The 10,490-nt window shown below is 35.7% G+C and overlaps 2 protein-coding genes across 2 annotated transcripts; one reads left to right on the forward strand and one right to left on the reverse strand.

Annotated features, from left to right (window-relative positions):
• Nucleotides 2,053-5,934, forward strand: LOC104746088 (probable sugar phosphate/phosphate translocator At3g17430). The gene is made up of 10 exons (XM_010467490.2): nt 2,053-2,337; nt 2,695-2,915; nt 3,217-3,324; nt 3,460-3,491; nt 3,588-3,638; nt 3,795-3,856; nt 3,955-4,216; nt 4,426-4,691; nt 5,170-5,264; nt 5,543-5,934. The coding sequence occupies exons 2-10, from the start codon at nt 2,823-2,825 to the stop codon at nt 5,699-5,701; spliced, it is 1,128 nt and encodes a 375-aa protein (XP_010465792.1). The 5' UTR covers nt 2,053-2,337; nt 2,695-2,822; the 3' UTR covers nt 5,702-5,934.
• LOC104746089 (novel plant SNARE 13) lies at nt 6,240-9,322 on the reverse strand. Its single transcript, XM_010467491.2, has 10 exons — nt 8,875-9,322; nt 8,509-8,601; nt 8,296-8,389; nt 7,932-7,969; nt 7,663-7,763; nt 7,220-7,299; nt 7,076-7,132; nt 6,905-6,997; nt 6,755-6,829; nt 6,240-6,668 (listed from the first exon to the last, which is right to left on the reverse strand). The coding sequence occupies exons 1-10, from the start codon at nt 8,949-8,951 to the stop codon at nt 6,573-6,575; spliced, it is 804 nt and encodes a 267-aa protein (XP_010465793.1). The 5' UTR covers nt 8,952-9,322; the 3' UTR covers nt 6,240-6,572.

The following is a 10,490-nucleotide window of genomic DNA, read 5'->3' on the forward strand; positions in this document are numbered from 1 at the left end:
AAGTTGTTCGTTTTAAGACAGTTATCTAACTCCATTTAATTAATAGAACGTCAACATTCAATTAGAAGACAATCACCATAACTACAGTTGTTTAGCGCATATAACTACGCTTATACCGTTTTCTAAAACATTTATTTTTGATTTTAGTAAAGTGATATCGAAAAACCTTTACAAGTTAATTAGCAGCAAAAGAAATAAGGAAGGGAATTTTACAACTGCTTTTCTCATTTTAAAACTGAGAATTCAAAGGGTTCCAAAATAATAATATGTATGTACGTATATATATATCATCAGATACATATATACACCTAATTCATGGACTTATACACGACGGCAGATGATACTTGAAATTATTGTATTTTAACTTAAAAGGAAACAATAAGCTGATTGGTTGTAGAGGTAGAACAATAATTTAGACTACGCGTAAGAAACAATTGCATGATTAGTGTCCGCCTCCAAAAGCTAACTAACAATGTGGTTTTAGTTGGTATTTTATTTCATTGATAAATCAGTTCTTTCTTTTTCTTTTCTTTTAAACTTTTGTTTTTTCTCTTCGTTGCTGTCTTATTATTTTGTTATTGTCTTGCAGTTGTTGGGTTTACATCAACCTGTCCTACTAGCATATAAGATAGTCCAAAATTAATAATTGATTTTATAATTTTCTTAAAAATAATTAATAACAAGGATTGTGTGATTGTTTAAGCTTCATTTTTGTCTCTTAATAATCACATGCATGCATCCGAATCATAACAACAATACTGTCGGAAATTTGTTCGAGAAAAATATTACAAGTTACATAAAATAGATAATGCGGCCATTGTGGATAGAACTTGAGCTTATTAGGCAAATGAGCACTTTTAAAAAAAGTAGAGCATAAACTACCCATATTCCCAAAAACCTAAACGGAACTATACCCATTCCTCATTGTTTCATTCAAGTGACGAGTAGTTTCCTAAGAAGCTCATATAGATTCTGGTTTATGTTGCCTCTAGGCTCTAGTGTACTTAATCAATTTCTATGCTTTACTTTGGTTATTTTCGGTTTCGACATGGTCTCGTCGTACATTCAATTGCTTATAAAGAAAAGAAAAAGAAAAAAGCATTTCTTCCAAGTCTTCTACTTTGCTTATCTTTAGAAACAAAAAATATGAAATGGTATCCGAGTCATGCTTGGGACTTGTGACCATAATTAGAGAGCAAAGAGACTTTATATAAAAAGGTTTATTAGCTTCTTTGTTTAGCTTGGATATAGCTAAAAGACATAGAGGTTAAATACAGCAATTAATGCATAACTCGAAACAACTAAGCTAAAACGTATAGAGGTCATCAATACTCTCATTGCACGTAAGTTTATCATGTCTAACCTTGATGAACGAGTGTAATACAAATTATAGCTTCTATGTTTTAGTTTGGTTCTTTTATATATATGGTTACTTTCGATGTGATTGTACTAAACCTTTTGTGTATTCTACATTTAAATGTTAGTTTACATTTTGATTAATTACGGCTACATGTACAAAATCTGAAAATTAAGAAATTAGTTTAATATATAATTTTAAAAAAATTAAAGGAAAATGAGTTGACAACAAATCAACAATATGTGACTACCGACACAAATTGGTTAGTAATACCAATTAATAAGAAAAGAAAAAAAAAAGTAGAATACGACCTCCAATTATAAAATTGGTTAGTATATCACATTCACTTGGTTATCCTTTAATTAAATATAATAAACCTCCCAAATCCTCACGTTTCAAAAACATAACCATATCGATGAACACAACATTATCGTGTATCATCATCGCAGATTTTTCTCTCTTTAACGGGCCTGTCACCAAGTCTTTTGACCCAAACAAAAAGTGTATATTAGGCCCATTAAACCCAAACCTTCTAACACTCTTCGCAGGTCTTCTCCACACATATGAGAGATGGAATCGTAGCCGTTCGATTCAGATTCTGCTGATTAGCCTATTCATCTTTACCGTTCATTTATATATTTTATAAAATTTATTTTGGTTTTAATTATGGAGAAAAATATAATTAATTTTAAAGTTTTCAATCCCGTCTTTCTCCAACTAAAAACTACTGTAGCTCTCTTTTCCCAGTTCTCTTCTCTCACAAACACTTTGCATTAATAAATCTTCTTTTTCTCTGTATCGTTGATTCTCATAGAAACCTCTCTCTCGAATTCGTGGTTTTTGTTTTTGACCTATCATCAGATTCTTCTCGAGTTGCTTAATTTGTTTAATCAGATAGTGTTCGTCTTTGATCTATCGCCACTAGATTTGTTTGCTGATAATTTCATAAATTTGCAGTTCTCTCGGCTTATGATCTCGAGGTAGTATTATTATTATCTCCTTATTTCTTGCAGGATCTGATCCAATTCGCTTATTTTCTCTGATCGTGATCTCTCGATTTCCTTCTATTTAGGTTTTTAGAGTTTTTTTTTGAATTTACATGTCGTTGGTTTTGATTGTGTTTTCTGGTGTGATTACTTTTAGCGTGTTGTGAATCCAATTGCATTGTTTAGTTTCCGTCCCATTTCTCATGAACGATTTGTTTCTTATTGTTGAGCTCGTTAAATGGGAGTGAGTAGGGCTCTCTCAACTGGTCCTTTGATACTTTGTTCTTCACGCGGAAACTTAGATAAATCTGTATTGGCTGACAAAACTTTTGCTTTTTTTTTGGGTTTCAGGTAATGGTCACGGAGCATTTGCACCTGCTTTATTTAGGGATACTGCCCTGTTTTGGTATTGGTGCTGTGTCAGGAAATTGATTATCAAAGAACTTTGCTTTTGAACTGAGGAGAGGGGACGAGGGAAGATGGCAAAGATGATAAACAAGACGCTTGTTCTAACTTATATCTACTTGCTCATCTACATTATACTTTCTTCTGGAGTTATACTCTACAATAAGGTGAATTTTTAGAAGCTAGTTAATAACTATCTAATGTTTACACAGATATGTGTAGGTTGCAGATTTGTTGGATTCTGAATGTTACATACTTTCTTTCCGATTTAAGAATTTGATGTTTGACTTATATAGTATGTTGTGTTACTGACATGGAACCACTTCCAAAAACCTTTTTTTTGTATCAATGGGTGTTGAGTACTATGAATCTCTAATTTCCTAGTCTCCCCTATAGTATCTTGTTTCAGCTTTTATTAAAGTAGATTCTGACTTCTAAATCGTCTCCTTCTATTCCTTATAATTGCAGTGGGTTTTATCCCCAAAGTACTTCAACTTTCCACTTCCTATAACGTTGACAATGATCCATATGGGCTTTGCTGGATTCGTGGCTTTCCTTCTTATTCGCGTGTTCAAGGTATGCTAAACTCAAAGAATATGGACTATGCTTATGCATCTTATGTAATGCTCTCTTGTAAAATATATAATCTTGTTTATGGATCCTTAGACTCCTTTTGCTAGTGCGGTGATAAGTTTTCCCTCTGTTCTGTAGGTTGTTGCTCCGGTTAAAATGACATTTGAAATGTAAGCCAGCTTACTCGGTCTTTTTCATCTATTTTATATTGTTTGCTTGTACGTAAGCCCATCGTCTCTCCATTTTGACACACTTTTTGGGTCCAGATACGCAACCTGTGTGGTACCTATAAGTGCATTCTTTGCATCAAGTCTCTGGTAAGTTCATGTTCTGTGGACAGTAACATAGTTTACTAGTGCCCTTCGTCTGAATATTTTTAATTGCTCCCCATGTAGCTCAGGAAAACTCAGTCTTTTCTAGTTAACCTTGCTTCTCAACTGTCTCTTCACTATCTTACATTCCCCTTTGTGCAGGTTTGGCAATACTGCGTATTTGCATATTTCTGTTGCCTTCATTCAGATGCTTAAAGCTCTAAGTATGTGAAGTCTTTAACATTTTGGTTACAAATCTATTTTAGCATAGACTTTCTGTTCATTTTACAAATGATATTAATACATGACTATGGACTTTCAGTGCCAGTAGCAACATTTATCATGGCAGTTGTTTGCGGCACTGACAAACCAAGGTGCGACGTGTTCTCGAACATGTTGCTGGTCAGTGTTGGAGTTGTGATATCCTCTTATGGGGAAATTCATTTCAATGTAGTTGGCACAGTCTACCAGGTGACAGGCATCTTTGCTGAAGCACTTAGACTGGTGCTAACTCAAGTTCTTCTCCAGAAGAAGGGTTTGACATTGAACCCTATTACCAGCTTGTATTACATAGCTCCCTGCAGGTATTCACCCCTTATGCTGCTTAATCAATTATATTTCAAGAATAAGATATCAATTACCAAACCATGGTTCCAGTTCGTCTAATTATATCATGTTACACTATCTTCTCTCATTATTATTTATTGCTACATGTCAAGTTCTACTTCCTCTACTGCAGTTTAGCACTCACATAATCTTTTTCCTTGACATGCTATGCTTCAAATTTGTGCAGTTTTGTTTTTCTGGCCTTACCTTGGTATGTGTTGGAGAAACCCACAATGGAAGTTGCACAGATCCAATTTAACTTCTGGATATTCTTCTCCAATGCTCTATGTGCTCTTGCCTTGAACTTCTCCATATTCTTAGTAATCGGGAGAACAGGTGCAGTAACCATCCGGGTGGCTGGTGTTCTCAAAGACTGGATTCTCATAGCCCTCTCGACTGTCATTTTTCCTGAGTCCACAATCACTGGGCTGAATATCACTGGATACGCGATAGGTAGATTTCTTCATATCACAACACAACAANGCTTCCTCTACTACAGTTTAGCACACATAATCTTTTCCTTGACATGCTATGCTTCAAATTTGTGCAGTTTTGTTTTTCTGGCCTTACCTTGGTATGTGTTGGAGAAACCCACAATGGAAGTTGCACAGATCCAATTTAACTTCTGGATATTCTTCTCCAATGCTCTATGTGCTCTTGCCTTGAACTTCTCCATATTCTTAGTAATCGGGAGAACAGGTGCAGTAACCATCCGGGTGGCTGGTGTTCTCAAAGACTGGATTCTCATAGCCCTCTCGACTGTCATTTTTCCTGAGTCCACAATCACTGGGCTGAATATCACTGGATACGCGATAGGTAGATTTCTTCATATCACAACACAACAAATGTGATTGCTATAAACATTTCCTTTTACTCCTTGACTGTTTGTTTCTCACATAACTATCTATTCTTGTCATGTGTTTTGACACAGCGTTATGTGGTGTCGTTATGTACAATTACATAAAAGTAAGGGATGTCAAGGCGTCTCAAGCAATTCCTGACAGTCTTCCAGATCGAATCAATAAGGTCAGTCAAACATTCCCGATCCTAACTCTCTAGCAGCTAAAGGTTATGTACCCGGTTGATCTCAGGCTTGTTTTAGGTTCTCGCTAGTCCAGAAACAGTGTATAATCTATAGGCCGTCTTAGAAACCCGATGATAGCCTCCCATATTAACAGATATGGTTTCACAATAATATCATCGTCCTTCCTAGAGAACCTCTAAACTTGCAAATTATAATGTGGATCCAATGACTTTTTCTTTTCTTCTAAATGTAACAACTGATGGACACAAACATTACACAGGAGTATAAGATGGAGAAGAAGTCTTCGGATAAATTCAATCCTAACGACAGTGTGGAAATCCCAAGAGTAGGAGCTGAGATAAACGACGAGGAAGCCCCTTTGATCACGTCCCGGTTGTCTCATATTGGTCGGACACAGCTCGGAAATCACGCCGCTTAAGATGTTGGTATACAAGTATAATAGACACTTTGCTTCCAAATTCGTTTTTGTTACTTGCAGCATTTAGTCCCGGTGTCTCAGGTGAAAAACGTCCCTTCAATTTATTACTCCATGAAATAGAATAGCGGAGATTATTACTGATGATTATTAGCTTGAAAAACGTCAGAGTCGTAAATTCGTTTGTAGTAAATTGACGTTAAAGTTATATATTTATGGTCTTCATTTTTCTATCATCAGTTATGTTCCAACTTTTGAGCAGTATCTCTTCTTTGAAGTCGATTGTTCAAAGTTCGAAATATATCTCTTTTTTTTTTTTTTTTTGCTAAAAAAAGACTAGTAACATCAGTTCTCCGGTACTAGAAGAAATGTGTTAGTACTTTTCAATCACGTTCTTCGTTTTTAACAAGTTACAGAAAGTGAAACCATATGGGCTGTTCAAGCTAATAAATCGTCTTATAACTCTAATGGCAGTTCCAGATGTGTCCTTAAATTTTCTACAGTTGGACGAAGAAAATGAATATAATGAGAACGTGAGAGAGGGTATATAACATGGTCTGAATTTTATACAAAAGATGAGATAAGTTACTACAAACAAAAAAAGAGAGACAAGCTGAAATTTACACACCCTCCAATCAAAACCCAGATTCAAACGAATGGGTTAATTAAGCAAAAGAACATCAACATAAAACAACCCCAAAGCCTCGGCAACTATCAAAGCACACAATGGCAACAAGCCCAAACCCTCTCTCTCATTCATGAAATGGAGTGTTAACACAATGAAAAAGCAGAGAAGATAATATATTGAACCTCGAGATGCAATTTTCCTCATTTCTCGTGAATAAATATACAAATAGAGATTTATATTCTCACGTTAGTCTTGATTCCTCAAGTACAATAGCTTCCTCGATTGCGCTGGAGGAGCTAATCCTGGAATGTCCCTAATGTCTTTGTTATTCGGGTTTACGATCTGAAGAGTTTGTTAAGACAAAAACCAGAGTTACAAATTTGCTAATGAGCAATCACAACTTTCATCAGAAAGAGCAAAGACAGTACCTTCACTACGATTATGGCTATAACACCGCATACAATGAGAAACAGGAACGCCATTATGCATTTATCTGTAGCCACCTGAAATAAGTTGACATAAGGATTCAGGTTTTGTGGTCAAGCAAAAGAGGAGATGTTCATATTGAAGTTACACACCTGTCTCCCTATCTCTTTCACCAGCTGGGACGCCTTCTTGATAGAGAATTGAATGGTGTCCAAGTGGTTAACTACGCGTCCCATTTGATCCGTCTGCAAAATTTTCATGTTGGTTCAGACTCTTACCCATAAAGATTAATATGGAAGCAAAGAAGAAATGCTTTGTATTACCTGTCCCTTTAAATTAGCTGCGGTTTGAGTTCCAACTTCGAGTGTTTGTTCTACAACCTGAAAGGAAAGGAACAAGAATGTTACACATAGATATAGTAAGTTAGTAACAACGGCTACGGGAACATTCTTCTTTCTGTAACTTACCTGTTTCGAGCGCTCAATGGCCTGATCAGTCTCATCCATTCTTTTCGTTCCAGCATCAATAAGCTCCTGGTTTGACATAGCTATCCATAATAGAATGACATAAGCTCGCATATCCAAGTATTCACATTCACAAGATAATATTTTCGCGCCATATCTAAACAGATTTCTTTATGCGGGAACCTATTGTCGAAATCTCGGAATAATACATTTCTAGCAAATTGGGAATAATCTCGGCTAACCTATAACATTTCTAGTACTAAATCAACATCTGCCAGAATTTTACTTAAGACAATTAACCAGAGAGCATAAGTTACCCATCCAAGATAATTCAAGTACATATAGCGTCAAGGAATGTAAGCTTCAAGCATGTCAATCTATTTATGTTCTAAACAAAGTCATATTTTGGTAGCAAGTGAATAAACAAGAAATGCATAAGGACTCACAGGAAGCCACTTGAACATTTTCCTCAGCTGTAGGTTCGCCACTAACTCCAGCTCCCATATCAAAAAGTTCAACTTTCTTGTTGCCAAGGGTACTCATATACCTGATATTCAAGACCAAGACCCCAAGTTAACATATATAAACACATAAAAACCAAACTAAATCTTATAGAGATAATGCTGAACGGATAGATATGATATCAAAGCCCAGAATGAACAGGTATGAGATTCAAATAATCAGCTTCTTAAAGAGGAATGATAGAGATACTAACGTTTTTCTTAGTGCAACGTAAGAATTGAGCTCCTTGATCTGTGACATAATAATACACAAGGAAAAAGTTAAACCCAGATGTTAAAGAATCCATAGGTACAAAATGGTAGCAGATACAAAGTTCAGAGGGGAGCGAAAGATACACAATGACACTCAATATCTGCCTAAATATATACATGTTGTTACAATATAACACCTAAAGATTGACCAAACTGAATATGATTGATGATGCAAAATGGAACTTTAAGTAGATGCTGAGTAAGAGTTGATACATTTACTTTGAGATACATAACATTGTAGTATAATTGAAGAAAGGCCTGAGATGAATTATATCAACACACTGATAGTAGAGGATAATAACTGACCATAGATTGTTTCTCGTCATTCAATTGCTTATTAACTTCAGGAGAGTTTCTAGGTTCCTCATCCTTAAGTACACGGTCGAACTCCTTGACCAAACTGACATGAAGTACACATTAGATAAGAATAAGATTAACTGAATCATGGATGAAGATTTTTACACTAACAAACTGATGTCATAGCTTAGATGGTCATAGAGATGGTAAGCACATACAAACCTTTTACACTCTCTCATCTTCTCGGTAAGTTCCTCGAGTTGTTTGCTTTGTCTAGTAGAGTCCTTGATCTTATCCAACCTCTGGAAACCATTCCTGCAAAACAGAGACATATGATAAAAGGGTGAATCCTTCGTTCCCATTTAAACGAACTATTACCATCATTCCGGAAGTGATGACTTAAAATCTAGTTCTTGGCATCAAATCAAATTGAGCACATGAGGTTCAGTGAGATTGATTACTCAAAAGAATCTTATATATTTTTTTAAAAATTGTCAATAACCCTAAAATATATATATATATATATATATATATATATGAGAAGTGTTTGGTAACCACGACACAGAGAGAGGGAGAGAGAAGGCATACGCGAGGGCACGGAAAAGGTCACGGATTTCGCCATGGATCTGCTCCAATTTAGGGCTCATAGGGAGATTGGAAGCCATGTCTCCGCCGCAGCCGGGAGAAAACCGAAGAAAAAATTAAACCGGAAATTCCCTCAACGTCAACCGGCGAACCCTAAAATCTTCCACTCCACGGAAACTGATTCAACCGCATCCAACCCAAATTTTCTCCCCCAAAGTTTGTGTTTTTTTAATAAGAAAAAAAAAAAAACCCTAAAAACTATAAACTCTCCAAAAAGAGAAAAAAAAAAAAGAAGAAGGTAAAAAATCTAGGTGGTGTAGTAGTAAAGGAAGGACTTTTAGGAGAATTGAATGAATTGAAAGACGAAACAGAGAGAGAAGAGAAGGAGAAGGCGTCGAACAACGGAAAAGGAAAAGCGAAGCTGTCTCTCTGTCAGGTGTGTTGTGTATTCTTTAATTTTTTTTTCCTTTTTTTCTTTTTCTCTAATTTTTTTAATTCAAAAACACTATTTTATTTTTATTTTGACTGATAAAAAATATTTTAAAAAAGACAGATATATTCGGTAGTTAATAAATAACCAAAAATAAAAAAAACACTCAGCTTACGACAGCGCGGCGCCAACCCTTTTTTGGTCCCATCCATATATATCCGTTGTTTAAGTTTTAAGGATAGAAAATTATGCCATTCTGTTATTACAACCAAGACTTATGCCATCCACTTCTGCCGTATTGCAAAGCTTTTTTTTACACTCAGTTTATGTTTGTTATTATAATTACGGAGGCTGGCAGGCGCACATTAGATTAGAGTATAATAAACCAGATCCAGGGGAGTCTTCAATTTTGTTCAAGAGGGTGGATAAGTCTTAAGTGGCCAACCTCTTTTAAAAATACACACAAACCTTATTATTAGTTCATCTTATTTATGTTAAAGCCTAATGTGTTTGTTTTAATGCTTCTTTTTTTTTTTTTTTAATAAAATGTTAAATTAGATTCAAAAAAGAAAATAAAATGTTTGTTTTGGGAGTCCATAATGCCGTCTCTTTAAAAAACCGTTTTCTCTCCCTTGCGACAACTAAGGCGATTGTTCACAACCAAAAGGCTTTAGTATCTCCGGCCGGCGTCGATTCCGGCGTCGGCTGTACTTCCCTCTCTCACTTTTCGTTTGTATCTTATTAATTTGTATATGTTATCTATTTTCTCTCGGTGAAAAGAGGCAATCGATAACAACCTTCTTCAAAAACAACATCGACGGTTCTGCAACTCCGTCTGACGCTTGATTATCCGAAGTTGTGTTGATGATGAGAACATACTTGCATCGAAAGGGCGCTTCACTGTTTTCCGGTGTGGTTTTTTCCGTTATTACACTACCTCTTTCTTGGCTCTTGTTCTCGGATAGTAGATCTAATCATCGGTGGTTCCAAATCAACTGTTGTTTCTCCATGTCCGACGTTTTTGTCGAGAGTATTTCGGTCTTAATGGCCGTGTGTTTGGTCATACTAACATCATATGTTAGTTGTGCGATTGTTACCGAACGTCGTCAATATGATCTTTTGAGGACGTTTCGAAGATTAATACAAATCCACTCAGATTTGATATGTAAGCAACAACCGGCACGTAAAC

Source organism: Camelina sativa, chromosome 15, assembly GCF_000633955.1.
Source record: "Camelina sativa cultivar DH55 chromosome 15, Cs, whole genome shotgun sequence".
Lineage (NCBI taxonomy): Eukaryota > Viridiplantae > Streptophyta > Magnoliopsida > Brassicales > Brassicaceae > Camelina > Camelina sativa.

Excerpts from the sequence above, each read along its gene's own strand:
- LOC104746088 (XM_010467490.2), top strand. The coding sequence starts at position 2,823 with ATGGCAAAGATGATAAACAAGACGCTTGTTCTAACTTATATCTACTTG. Across the intron at positions 4,692-5,169 it reads TATCACTGGATACGCGATAG|CGTTATGTGGTGTCGTTATG; the intron begins GTAGATTTCTTC and ends GTTTTGACACAG. Across the intron at positions 5,265-5,542 it reads TTCCAGATCGAATCAATAAG|GAGTATAAGATGGAGAAGAA; the intron begins GTCAGTCAAACA and ends AACATTACACAG.
- LOC104746089 (XM_010467491.2), bottom strand. The coding sequence starts at position 8,951 with ATGGCTTCCAATCTCCCTATGAGCCCTAAATTGGAGCAGATCCATGGC. Across the intron at positions 7,764-7,931 it reads TACGTTGCACTAAGAAAAAC|GTATATGAGTACCCTTGGCA; the intron begins GTTAGTATCTCT and ends CTTGAATATCAG. Across the intron at positions 7,300-7,662 it reads AAATGTTCAAGTGGCTTCCT|CTATGTCAAACCAGGAGCTT; the intron begins GTGAGTCCTTAT and ends TATTATGGATAG.